We start from the raw sequence: 15,088 nt of genomic DNA on the forward strand, positions 1-15,088 counted from the left end.
GAAAAGAAATACAAGCAGTTTAATGATTGTTATATATGTGAAGTAAAATGTTAAACTTTCAAAATAAAATAATTTTTTTTAGCAATTCAGTAATTTATTTTGCTTACGATCAACATTAATATTAGACAATTTATTCTTTATTATTAATTAAAAACAATTTAAGAACAAAGAATGAAAAATGAGATAAACAACAATAAAACATACAAAAACTTAATTCCTTTTAATTGAATATAAAAATAAAAACACAAATAAAGATGTTTATTTTCTAATTGCAGAATCTACAGTATGTATTTCTGCCACAATTCTTAGAATAAGAGTTGTAAAAGTATTGAAAACATAACACATCTCTATCAAGAACATTGAATAAAACCAAGAATTTTTCAACTAATTTACTTCTTATTAATTTTGGTTTTTGGGAAATTTCTTCAGCTGTTTCTTGATTTATTATGTTTATCTCCAGTAATATATCTGCAATTAAATATGTTTTTTATTATTGAAATAAAACATGCTTTATATATTTGTATTAGAAAACTAATTATGAAAAAAATTTATACTCATCATGAAAATATTTTATTGAATTTGTCATTATATAGATGATCTATCAGCATACTGCTACTTTTCATATCCAAAATAAAAATCTAACAATTGTTAAATTTTCCTTAATAACACAGAAGTTAGCACATGAATGAACAATTGATGAATCAAATTGTAATTTGATCAATGAGTTTAACTTGTAAGATTAGATGTGCAAAAATGTGTTATGGTGTTACATTTTTTTTAATGATCATTTTGTGTTTAATTTTATAACTTAACAATCGTTATTATATTTTTACATGTACAGTACTTTTGATAATTCACAAGTCAGATTCTGGTCATCAAGCTAAAGACAAATATCAATTTATAATAGTTGCTAAAAAAAAAAATAAATAAATTTTTATTTATTATATTTAATTGAATAAAGTTATTTTTATATATAAAACAAAGAGCAAGAGAGGATCTAACTTTAGTCAATGAGTTTAAAACTTCAAATGTAACTAGCTATAATACATCACAGTTAGCACAAAGATTGTCAGGTAAAGTACAGATCATTTCATATATCTTGAATGGGCAATATATGGTACTCACAAGTTAGTTGATGCTTTGAAAGTTTTATAAAGTTGAAGAGCCCTGTTTTGGTAACACAGTGATCTTGATACAGATTCAACAAACAATATTTCCTTCACTGCTGTGCATTTTTACAGCCCAAACATAATTCATGAAATGTGCTGTACTTATTAACAGTGTGTGTATTTCTTTTCAAGTTTTTTCCTTATGTATTGCCAATCAAGTGAATGGCTTTACCTACTTACAAAGGACACTAAGATGTACAAGATTCATAGCATTTTTTTAAAAAGTGTGCATAACAACTTATGGCCTTTCTTTGTAAGTGAAATACACAATAGTTTCAAGTTAAATGTTAAATTAATAAATGAATCAGGAAAATAATATAAAATCGTGTTTCTTCAATGGTACTATGAGGTACGCTTATGAACAGCTAACCAAATGCTGGTTGTTTGACTATATTTTATGTCATCATTCCAGTTTATATTGTTTCTCAAAGAATACTTTGTTGATAATGCCATTTGCAATGGATAATCTGTTAATTTTTTTGAGCAAGATGCTAAGTGGCTAGATGGTTCTGTTAAAGATAAAAAAATCAGAAGATGAGAGGATACGAAAACACAATACCTCTACGAAAATTCTGATATGTAAACTAACACCATTGCTAAATTCATTGTTTTTAGTAACTCATTGCCTTCTCAGTACATATTAAGTTCAGTTTGCAGGACACTACATTACTATTTACTTTTCAAAAAATAATACAATATTTTTTGAAAATCTGGTTATGGAATCTATGATTATAACATAATAATATTTATGATAGTATATGTTTCATCTAGACAGTTTTTTACTTGTGATTTTTATTTTTTTAATTATTTCAATAAATATAATATGAAGATATGATTAGTATTTATTAATTTATTAGTTTTTTATGAATATTTTATGTATAATATATTTTAATTTCTACACTTTTATGTTCTTCTGAAATATATCATTTATCAGTAGAAATCTTTACTATTTTATTATTCCTATAATATGAATATCATACAAATATACTTGTTTACTTCTCTTGTCATATATTGCTGCAATATCTTTTATCTGAAATAATATAGATAACTGTGTTTGGTACATGTAATTATTTACTGTATTATCTGATTTGTATGTACTGTATCTTATTATCATATAATTTTATGTTTATGAAATATCATTTTATTTGAAAAATCATTATTTTTCATAATGTACAGCCACTCAAAAACTGGGTAAACTTGATACAAAGCTACAAAAAACTAAATAACCAGCAAAAAAATTGGGGAGTGCTAACATTTTCACCTGTGTTGAATGGGCATCCTCAGGCTAACTAATCCTCCAGCTGTTGAAACAATGGGGAATTGCTGACATGTGTGAAAAGGGGAGGTAACATGAGAAGGAAGAGGGAGGGGGGAGAGGAAAGTAAGTTTACAGTTTGAAGAAAGACTTCCACCAACCAGGCATCGACATCATCCCTGTTACTGAACACAGATCCAATTACAACTTAGAATATATAGTTGCTACAATACACTCTTTAAACACTTGCCTCAAAGAACAACAGAATTCCATCCTAAAAGGATTGGCCAGCACTGTACTAGCTATCTTTATCTTAGACTCCAACATAGATGTGGATATGAAGCTTTTCCTGGTAATTCTTTCTCAAATATCTAGAGCAAGTTGAAATTTATAAGGCTGCCAGAAAAAATATAACTGTTAACTTTTGTCATGTAGACTCCTTACCCACAACATGGAAGTCTTTCTTCAAACTGTAAACTTACTTTCCTCTCCCCTCCCTCGTCCGTCTTATGTTACTCCCCTTTTCATACATGTACAGCAATCCTCCATTGTTTCAACAGTTGTAGGAATAGTTAGCCTGAGGATGCTCATTCAACACAGGTAAAAATGTCAGCCTCCCCAATTTTTTGCTGGCTATTTGGTTTTTTGTAGCTTTGTATTTTGATAACAGTCTTAACATAATGGTTTATTGTTAAAATTTCTAAATTTTTAACCTTATCTATTTCAACTGTTACTTTTGTAAACAGAAAATTATTTATCATATATTTAGTGTAAAGATAGAACCAAATCCAATAAAAATTATGAAGGTTTTTTGATAAATAACCTCCTGTTTTAATAAAAATAGTTTGAGAAGAAATAGAATAATGTGATCAGCTTTAAAAAAATGATAAAAATTATTTATTTTATTCTTTATACTTAAACTTTACATATAGCAATGTACTTGAGAACAAGTAATTATTCACTCCCAAACAATAAATAAAAATACAAAAACTATCATCAAGAAATGAAAAAGTAAAAAAAAAAAAAAATAGGTGTAGACATGAAAAATACACATGTAAATACAATTACATAAAGATAAATAGAACTTAAAAGATTCTGTAATTTATTTTTACAAAGATTATACAAATCATTTTTTTTTTTTTTAGCATAACCATCTTTAAAATGACATATTTTTTTCAAACATTGAGTCCATTTTTTACATTCCATACTTGAAAAACTTTCTGATGTTTCCTTGATCTATTCCTACAAAGCAACTTAAATTTCAGCATTCAATGAAAAACATTGGTTTTTCAGCTTTTATTTTGGGAACAGTACCAGGTCTGATCTCTAAGGAGGGAGTAGAAACACCTGTCACTTCACTTATAACTTTTATTTTGTTTCTTTTACTGATCTTACATCATTATTATTATTATTATTATTATCAATCACTTTATTGTAATAAGGTTACCTTGTTACAGGGGGATCTAGTAGTTAATATTACAATTTGATTTTAACTTTGCTGAAGATTAGTTACATAGTTCTTGGATATACAAAAAAACTTTGAACGTTATCGCGTTAGTTTCAACTTGAACATCTTTTTATACGTAAACAACTTAAGTTATACAATACTTCTTTTAATGTTATAATTGATTTTACAACATTTTAGTTATATAGGCGAAAAAATTGTAGATCTTATACATACTAATTATCGATAAATTGTCAAGACAGGATCTAAAATTTTGTTTGTGAGTAGATGCAAAAATTTCTTTTATTTGAAATTTACATTGAGCATCTTCGATGGCTAAGCACGCTGTTAGTAAATGATATAGAGAAAAAGGCCGAGATTTACACCAATAACATTCCCTAGCAAAGTCAATGTATACATTGTCTATCAATATTGAACTATAATTAAGCCGCATTTGGAGTAGCGCACGCTTTACATTTAGGTTAGAATTTGCTATAGCAATGCACGATTGAGATGGAATATGTAACATATTCAGATACCAATGGTGATAAGTTGAATTTAATATAGAGACTTGATCTTTAGCAATAGATTGTGACAAAGCATTGTTCATCATTAAGGAGTAAGCATATTTACAGTTGACTTCGTTTGAGTTAAGCAACAAGTTTGAAATACTATAAGACTGAATTATCTCATTGAATCTTTGATACCATGTACGATAATTATTGATTGAGATTTTACTTTGATTTGCCATTTCGAGAAACAGAAATTTTATATTTTCATCTTCAGTGTTTAGTATCCGGAAGTAAAATTTTAGTAACCGATTAAGAAATAGAGGAAAAAGTTGATATCGGTTTATTTCTGATCTAATTGCATATCCAGGAACCGTCTGCTCAATATGAAGGAGTTTGCGTAAAAATATAATATGATATTTCTCCAAGTCTGAATAAAAATCCAAAGCCCAAATGGGACTAGCATAATAGAGTGCTGGAACTACAAATGAATGAAACATCTTCAAGTGAATTTTTAAATTCAAAATTCTTAATCTTGATGCTAGATATATAACATTATTAATGAGTTGGTTAATTTTGATATTGAGTTGGTCTAGATGTGGGTGAAATCCACCGTCCCAGTTGAAAGTAATTCCTAAGTATTTAATTTGGTTAACTACATCAATCGGTTGGTTATTTAAATAGAAACTTTTTTCTTGGTTTGATATTTTTACATTTTTTCTAATTATGAGAATTTTAAATTTTTCAGTGTTAATAGTTAAACAGATGGTACTTAAGTAATCATTGACTAAATTGATTTTACGTTGCAAAGCAGATCGGGTTGGAGCTAGTAACACAAGATCGTCAGCATATAGGATGTAATGATAAGTGCGGCCATTAATGTAAATTCCTTCATTATCATTGGAAAATAGATGGTCAATTTCACTGATATATAAATTAAATAAATAAGGTGACAGAGGTTCACCTTGGAGTAATCCCCGGTGAATTTTTATATCTGGATAAACTTGATTATTATGAGCTATATTAATCGTATAAGATGAAAATAAACACTTAATTACATTACAGAATTTGGTACTGGCCCCCATCCTTCTTAGCATATCAATCAGGATGGAAATATGCATGGAGTCATATGCTTTGGAAATGTCAATAAAGGCAGTAAAAATCTTTCTGCGCTTGCGCTGGAGATAATTTTGAATTATTAACAACAATAGAAAAATAGCTGACTCGGTTCCTTTTGATTTAGTGAAAGCATACTGATATTGTGAATTTAAACCTTGTTTGAAAGACCAGCTTTGAAATCGAGAGGTTAATATTGAGGTGAAACATTTTCTTAAAACGGATAATAAAGCAATAGGGCAGTAATTTTTGGGATCTGTTTCGGTTCCTTTTTTATAAATCATTAAAATTTTTGCTGTACTCCAAGATTTTGGGTATTTTGAGTGGTTATAAAAGTAATTAAATAGGTCAAGAAGAACCTTCTTGCCGGATGGCGGAAGTAATTTAATGAATTTAGTTGTGATTTGATCTGGTCCGGGGGATGATTTCGATTTTAGCTTCCGGATCGACACTTCAAGCTCCTCGGCAGTAATCTGTAAATCGAATATTTCGTTTACTGAATTTGTAACTTTGATCATTGGAGAAATACTTTTTTCTGTAAATCTATTATAAAAAGTGATCCAGTCAGAAAATTCAATATGAACTGATTGTTCTGTATTCGGCCGTCTCAGTTTCTGTATCGTTGACCAGAATACGTCATTATTTTTATTTTCTATTATTTTTTGTTGTAACTTTTTGAAGTAATTTAGTTTTTTGGTTTTTAATAGATTGAAATAAGTAATTTTAAATTGCCGGTATTGTTTAAAGGAATCGGTTGTAGATAGTCTTCTAAACTGGTGTAATGCTTTAATTTTTTTATTTTTTAACTTGATACAGTCAATGTCGTACCATGGGTTTTTTGGACCATGAATTTTTGGATTTTTGATCTTCTGGACTTGTGTGGTGTTCGTAACAAGAGGTACACGATCCCGCGAGCGAAATGGTACAAAATAAAACTTAATACAAAGTAGTTTTATTCTCTCTGAACAGGTTATTTACATAGGATCCCAACTTTACAACTTCCAGAATTTAATATATATATAGGCATTAAATATTTGTCCTCAAAAACAGTTATCTTGCACACACGCGACAATCTGACGAGGACCGTATTCACTTACACTAACTTATACTAACTTATACTAACTTAAAACTAAAAGAAATTGGAAGAATAGAAGAAATAAGGAAAGATAAGAAAAGTAGTAGAAATACCCGGGTTTCTTTGCGATGTGTCTTTTGGTGGGGAACAACTTCGGATCTCTCTCTTTTGTTACGTTTGTAGCCCTTTTCCTTATAGATCTTTCGTCTATAATCTTTTTCTTTCAGACTGAGTCGTCTTTCCTCGATGATCTCTCTCTGCACTTTATCCTCTTAGATCACCCTTCTCCCTTTCTGGAGCACTCCTTTTCAGCTCCTACCTCTTCGGGATTCCAACCCAGACTGGCACTCTTTCTGTCTGTTTTGCTTCAGGGCCTCACTCCCTCTTTTGTTCTTACTATTGAGGGAAAGATAATCCTCCCCCAAGGGCAAAGAGTTAGACAAAGAGAGTTCTAGGAAGAGTTAGACAAAAGAAAGTTCTAGAAAGAGTTAGACAAAGGAAGTTCTAGAAAGAGTTAGACAAAGGAACAAAGAAAATCTAAGACTAATTCAATATAAAATATACAAAATATACAATATCATGGCCGACGGCCACACTTGAATAAATTCTTTTAGAATGCCTTCGAATTTAGAATAATACTCTTCACCATCTAACAATCCTTTAGATATTAAATTATTCATTTTACTACTAACTTGAGCTTGAAAACGATCGTAATTATAAACAGTTGTCTGGTAGTATGTATTTACTTGCCTACTATTGAAATTGGCTTTTAACCCAAATATAGATCTGACTGGAAAATGGTTCGATGAATCAGAGTTTAGAACTTGGAGTTCAGAACATAAGTCCACAAGCAGTTCTGAGTAGATTATTAGATCAATAGTTGACCTACCGATAGTAGTAACACAAGTATATTCTGAGGGGAAATCCTTTTCAATTTTTCCATTGAGTATGAATAATTGTTTGTTTCATTAGCTTGAGGAGATGATTTCCCAATTTGTTATATTTATCATCATTAGATTTACGGATATTTAGTAGTTTTAAGTTTGGTCCTTTACCTAATAATAGCCCTAGCTAATAAGTTAGCTAATAGCCTAGCCCTTTAGCTAATAAGTCCATGGTTTGTGCGATACAGGCATTAAAATCTCCCACTATGATTACATATGGAGAAATGTTTTTCAACTTTTCGTATTGACGAAATACTTCATTTAAGATCAGCAACTGTTTGGGAGGGATATATATTACCATAATTATCAGTACTTTATTTTTCAGATTATTGATGATTGGATTGGAAATTAGTAGATGAACAATAATGTAATTATTACTTTGCTGAATGAGTATAATATCGCCGAGCCTTTTTTTAATTATTAAATTAAGTCCGCCTGAAGGTCGTTCCGGACCCGTAGGTTTTTGAGCCATTTGCGTAACAATGTAATAGTTTTCTTTATCTTGAATCTGGGAATCAGGTGGAGAAGTCAACCAAGTCTTTGTAATGGCTAGAATGTCTGTATTTTTTAATAGATAAACAAATTCTCTGGTGAAGATTTTCTTTGTAAGCCCTTGAGAGTTCCAATTGACAATAACAAAATGGGAATTACTTAGATCACAAATATTATTCAAAGCTTTTGTTTTAACATGTATAGCAGTTGAAGATATTGTCGGATGACCAGATATCTTTCTTAATTCTTGATGAGGGTTATTTTGATAGGTAATTTGTCATTTTGATTGTGATGTGGGTAAAGTAAACGGAGTAAAGGAATCAGAAAACACCAGTCTCTCCAAGACAGAGCTATAGGTCAAAGAGTGATGATCGAATAACAGACTGTCTCCTCGTAGTCTGGAGAGATGACCCTCCTTCTTTAGCTCATAGTGAAACGGCAACAGCTTTTTTCGCTGTAACCTGGATCCCTTATTAAGATCTTGGGCGATTTGAGTGTCTTTCCATTCATTCGATAAGTTTTTTTGCTTCATTTTTATAAAGTTCGTAAAAAAGATATCTCTGTATATGTTCGATATCTCTGTATATGTATATATCTCGGATCTGTATATTTTTAAAGGTTAACTTAATGTGTGGATATTCCGATTTGGACATTGGATTTACGGCGAGAAGATCCTCCATTGAGAATTCTTGTATGTTTAGTATTGACTTGATTAAGTTAAAAACTTCTACTTTATTGAATGGTTCTTTACTAGGAATATTACGTTATTACGATACTGTTCGTTGACCAATGAGACCATTCTAAATTGCATATTTTCGTTTTCTATCTTCAATTTTGCAATTTGTTGTTTGAGATTATTAATTTGAAAATTCATCTTTCTATTTTGGTCTTTAGTTTCCTGCACACTTTTATGGATTATATCTAATTCTTCTTTGATAGTAGACATTTGGTTAAGTATTTTTTCGTTGGAGGAAGTTATAAAATCGGAGAGTTTACTCCATAATGTTGTAGTTGAAATGTCGGATGTATTCGTCATGTTAGGGGAAAGAGAAGAAAGAGGTTCAACTGGCTCACCTGGAATAACTGCACTTTGAGGTTCTGTGCTGAGGTTCAAACCAGTAGATGCAGAAGGAAGTTCCGAAGAGTATTTTTCGGTATAAGCATTGTAGTCAGTAATGAGTCGAACAGTAGAAGACGAAGATGAATCCTTTTTTCCTTCTAGTTTGGTACGATTGAGTGGTGGCCTTCCCCTTTTTGCCGGAGACCGTTGCATCTTACTTATTATTAGTGAACTATTCTTATCAATTTAAAATTTAACTTTGAAAAACAAAAAGTAGTAAGTGGCGATTGACGATAGTCGGTCTTCCAGTGAAGCTAAGTGCGTAGAAAAGTTCACCAACAGCACCGAATGACAGTAATGCCCCCACTGATCTTACATTATTATGGTTTAAAGGGGAAAATGGTTGTGAAACCTTACAAGATCATGTGAATATTCAAAGAGTAAAACAAAAAAGAATTTTTTTTACTACGATAATGCAATATTGTACTGCACTATTTTTTATGTATTAAAATTGACTAAGGATTGATTGATTGATCAGTTTTTATGTATGTAAAATGATAAATTGTTAAAATAGAATACTGTTTTATGTTTTCCAGGTAATTATGACATTTAAAAGAATGAGTTTTTTACTAGCTATGATCAATAGAAATCACTGTTTTATTTATTATATTTTATTATAGGAATTCTTTGTTGCTATCTATCACTCTCTTCCCTTCCATATAAATTACTTGATTTTAAATTTTTAGACTCAAACTGTTTACATCTAATGAATGTGACTCACATTTTTTTCTTTATTTTAAATTTTTAATCACTTTCATTAACAAAGTATCTATAGAAACAAAAATAATTGAATGATTATAACTTTCTTAAAAGTAATCAGTAATTATTTTATGATAAAGGTTGCTAAGTTTCTAAAATTTTATATAAATTATTTAACATAGTTTTAAAAACAAATATAATACATAATCTTAAAAGAGCATTTAAGATTAACATCAGAACAGGAGACAGATTAATGGGAATGAAATGCTTTTGGTCTCTTTATACGCCATATCAAGATACACAAACATTTGAAAATTAGAAAACATTCCAACATAATATTTAAACTACAGAATTCAAAATAGTTAATATAAATAGTGACAAATAAACATCATAAAATATAAAATTAAATTTAAAACAGGATAAAATACTACAACTATCAAATTAACAACTGTATTTAAAAACTTATAGTGTATAAACAAAACACGGACATTTTAAGAATGAATACAATTAGATCTGGTTAACTTTTATGCCGTGGATAATGACTCTGCATTCTTTGCATTCAGGCAACTTTAGTTATGCTATAAAGGATACATAATTTTGTTAACTAAACTATATTAATCACATTTTATGATTGTGTTTAATTGGATTTAATATGGAATTTGTTTGCATGAAACACGTCAAAACATAATTTTATTTATTTACAGAAATGGATTTATGTTACTGCCTAAATCAGTACAGAAGAAATCAAAATATAGAGAAGCTTTGAAAATTTTATATCCATGGAGATCCTCAGGAAGGTAATAATAATTAATTTTAAATAATTTTAAAATAATAATTTTAAAAAAGTTATTTTATAAATTATTAATTTTAAAATATATATTTCAAATGTAGTTGCAAAACAGAGCTTCCTAGCAGTCATTCTGGCTTCTTTTCTTTCCTTTCTGTGGGATGGTTATCAAAATTAATGTGGAGAGCATTTCGTCATGGTATTAATAGAAAAGATTTATGGAATCTTCCAGCGAGTGATGCTGCTGAAAAAAATGCTGAAAGTTAAGTGTTGCTACAAAAAATATTATATATGTATATATATAAATTATATAATTAATAATAAAATTTACATGTTTCATTTTTATAACATACAAAACCATATTTGTTTTATATTATATGAAATAAATCATTTAACAAAATATCATTAATTGGAAATATTTGTGATATTAACTTAACAAGATGTTATCATCTATAACAGGGCTCTAAAAAGGGGGGAAGTAGTCCAGCTCAAAAATGGTGATGCAGTTGACATGATTATAGAATGTCTCCTACTTTTTTCATAAAGATTTCACTTTCAATACTTGCCTAGTTGTTTCAAATTTTCTAAATACTTTGATGGTGTGGATCCAAGGTAATTAGAAAAATCACCCTGGATCCACACCATCCTGACTCCACAATAGAAAAGTCTAGTGGTTTGATCTAATAGCATTACGTATGCTAGTGAGTATTTGAAATTAGATTTGTATTTTGGCAGTGTTACCAAGGAAAGAACTCCAAAGAATCACTCAGCATAGATATAAGAAAAATTATTATAATAATAATAATGTTTATTTTCGTAATATGGGATTATCCCATTACAATGGGGAACATAATTTAAACATTTGATAATTTTACATTAATAATAGTATATATCTTGAATTACAAAAAAATAATATTGTTTATATCTCGTTACCAGATTTGTTGCTGGCCTTCTCGGACAGTTTAACATATTTGTACAATTTTTTCATTAATCTTGTTATTATAGTTGGGCTCATTTGAAGCAACTTTTTATAGAATTCTTTAATTGATTTACTCTTGGATAGAGTGGAAATATCATATTTTTCCCTAATCTCTGTACAGCCTCTGCATGAACCTATATGGAAGATTGAAATTTGCTCTTGACATAATTTGCATGTTTCGTTTCTGATCTTTATATAATTCTTATCCACTAATATATAAAAACTGTTTAGTCGGAGCTGCATATAAAATTTTTTAATCATAAACTGTAGGTGAAAATTAATATATTCGTTTGAAGGAGGAAAGTTTAAGTTCTCCATATACCAGGGATGAAATTTTGAACTCTGTAATTTAACTATTTCTTGATGGATAGAGTTGTTAAACAAATTTTCTATTAATACAGAGTTATCAAATTGCCAGTCTTCTTCTGTGTTTCCAAATAAAATGGGAGAAATTCTGTATCTAGCCAACATTTGACTAAATTTAGTGAACAATTGTTGACATAATTTTTCTTTGTTTCTGTTAGACTTTTCAGATTATTTAATATGGTATTAATCCAAGGGTTTTCACTAGTAATCAGTCTTTTATAAAATTTTTGTATTCTTAATACCAAAAAGATATCTGCTCCAATTGTAGTCGGTTTGTGTCATGACGTATGGCATATCCAGGGACTGCTCTGTCTAACCCATATATTTTCCTTATATATTGTAATTGTATTATTTCAAAATGAGTTATCCAATCAATTCCCGATATTGGAAAAGCATAACATATTGAGTTCGTCACTATTGCCGAAAAAAGTTGCATTTGTTTTTGAATTGAATTAGTTTTTATTTTGACCAATAGATATATAAGGTTATTGATTAGTTTATCAGCTTTATTCTGCATATTTTTAATCTGGGCTTCAAAGGATAGTGTTGAAGTTATGTTAAGTCCCAAGTAAGAGGTCTCTGTTAGCTTCAATTTCTCATTTAAAAGGTAAAAATTATGGTCTTGTTTTGCCAGTCTTCCTCCTCTTCTGAAAATCTGAATATAGGTTTTGCTTGGGTTAATTTTCAGTCCAAGTTGTGTAAAGTACTTCTGCATTAAATTAATTTTTCTCTGAAGACCAATTTTTGTATTCGAAAGTAAAGCAATATCGTCTGCATATTGTATTGAGTGAATCATACAATTTCCAATCCTTATTCCATCCTCTGCTTTATCAAATTGTTTGTTTATATCAAATATGAAAAAGTTAAACAAAAATGGCAATAATGGGTCACCTTGTAAAAGACCCCCAAAAATATCAAAGGGGGGAAGACAGTTTTGCCAGATTTAATAGTGACATGATAGTGACCAAATAAAAATTTTATAGCATTTATGAAAAAGATATCTGCTCCATATGTTTTTAGTTTTTCACACATTAATTCTATTGAAACTGAGTCAAAAGCCTTCTCCAGATCTAAAAAAGCTGCATAAACTTTATGCCTTTTCCTGGATAACTGTATTTGAATAATTGAAATCAATATAAAAATGGCTATTTCTGTACCACCGTTTTTAGAGAAAACAAATTGGGTATTGGACGTCAACTGTGTTTCTTCTAGCCATTGATTAAATCTTTTTGCGAGGATAGCTGTATAAACCTTCCTTAAAGATGATAGTATTGCAATGGGTCTGTAGTTGCTTGGGTCTGAACCATCTCCTTTTTTATATATCATTCTGAAGTATGCTGAACGCCACGAATCTGGGTATATATTATTTTTGTACATGTGATTAAAGCTAAGCACTATTAAATCGATTGCTTCAGGTGGTAGTCTTTTTAATAAACAAGTGGGAATTGAATCAGGACCTGAGGCCGTGGTTTCTTTTAATTTGTTAATAGTTTTTATTATTTCTGAGGCCTGAATTGGCATGTTTATTATCCTCTCCTCTCTGTTCAAACCTGTCTGTTCTAAATCTGGGTGAATATTTATGTTAGTTAACTGTCTTTTTTTTAAAAAAATTGATCCATTTATCAAATCCAATAGGGTCTTGTTTTTCGTTACCTTTCCTCAATCTGTATTTTTTCACAGTCAGCCAGAAAGATTTGTTGCTTTTATCAGCCAATAGTTTTTGATTTATTAAATTAAAGTATTTCGTTTTCTTAGCTTTAATAAGATTTATATAACTCTTCTTTGAATTTATACATTCAATTAATTGATCTCTTGATATAAGAAAAATAAGAATTTTAATATTTCGTTGAGAAAATTATTCCAACAATACCACTGGACCAAAATGCTAATATGTATACAGAAAATTGGGACGAAAAGTACAATTTGACTGAAACATCCCACAAGAACAAAACACAAAAAACCTAAATTTACTTTTAACTTAACTAGTGTTACAACTAATCTGGCCCTGGACCAAGATGGGGGTTTTAGAAGAAATTAAAATAATTAGAAAAATTAAGATAGACGACTTTAGAAAAAGAAACGGTTGGCAGAAATAACACCTGGGTTTTTTCTTTAACGGAAAGGTGGTAATTTCGAGTTGTTGTTCTCGCTGCACATGTATCACTTCTCTCTTCAAAAACTTGATCCCAAAGATTTTTTCTTTTGTCAATCTCCATCTTTATATACTTCTTTGTCCCCTAGTTTTCCTGTATCCCTTAGTTATACTCCTTTGTCCCTTAATTCCCCAATCAGGTGCTTCCCTTTCAAACAGAAAGAGCCATTAAAACTAACCAATAAGGACAAGGCTAGATAGACAACAGCCAGAAGTAATATATTTAAAAGAAAAGGAAAGAAGTTAAAGAAACATGGCTTGACTAAGCCACAGCAGCAAAAAGTGCAAGACTGTCCAGACCTGTTTCTACATATCAAATCAATTGTGAAAAATCATAGTATATCAGCAGTTAATAAGTGTTGTAGTGGAAATGGGTGTGAGATGGCATTGAGGATATTACATAGGAAGAAAGTCTGCATAAAAGAAGATTATTTGAGCATATTGAAATTTAAAAAAATGTGTAGAGATAAAAGGATAAATGAAAATGAGGAATTAACAATACTTCAAGGGCATCAGTAGGACATTTGCACAGTTTTGGTGAAGAGTAACGTGGTAACAAGGAAGAAACTTTCTGGATTTGTGAAGTTATGTAATAATGAAGTATTAAGAAACTGATTGGTATTAAGGTATTTATGGGTTTTTATGGTTTTTTTATATTGTGATGTTGTTAGATGTGTGGATTCTAGTTAAAATTCTTATTACTTTGATTGGTGGCACGTTTTGGTTTTTATAAGGAATGCTATAGATTAATAAGTAAAACAGTTGTGATGATATTTAGTATGGATGACTGCTGCCTTCAGTGTATTTTTATGTAAATTCCAGCTAAAGATTAGTCTAGAAGACTTAACATCCATACTGGAAAATAAAGCTGTTTCTTTGAGTTAATTCATTTGTCCTCATTGAATGTTTGATAAGTCTGGAATAATAGTTCATTGGTAGACTAAAAAGCTATTAAACAATATTAGAACAGGAAAGCTTAAT

The 15,088-nt window shown here is 29.7% G+C and overlaps 1 protein-coding gene across 3 annotated transcripts in view; it reads left to right on the forward strand.

Annotated features, from left to right (window-relative positions):
* LOC136973199 (ATP-binding cassette sub-family C member 5-like) overlaps positions 1–15,088 on the forward strand; it is a 100,425-nt gene that overhangs the window by 5,012 nt on the left and 80,325 nt on the right. For all 3 annotated transcript variants that reach the window (XM_067267909.1, XM_067267903.1, XM_067267915.1), the window contains exons 3-4: positions 10,528–10,620; positions 10,715–10,871. In XM_067267909.1, the coding sequence (XP_067124010.1) occupies positions 10,528–10,620; positions 10,715–10,871 (250 nt within the window). The remainder of the gene's footprint in view (positions 1–10,527; positions 10,621–10,714; positions 10,872–15,088) is intronic.

This window comes from Centruroides vittatus, unplaced genomic scaffold, assembly GCF_030686945.1.
Source record: "Centruroides vittatus isolate TY-2023 unplaced genomic scaffold, ASM3068694v2 contig_1074, whole genome shotgun sequence".
Classification (NCBI taxonomy): Eukaryota; Metazoa; Arthropoda; class Arachnida; order Scorpiones; family Buthidae; genus Centruroides; species Centruroides vittatus.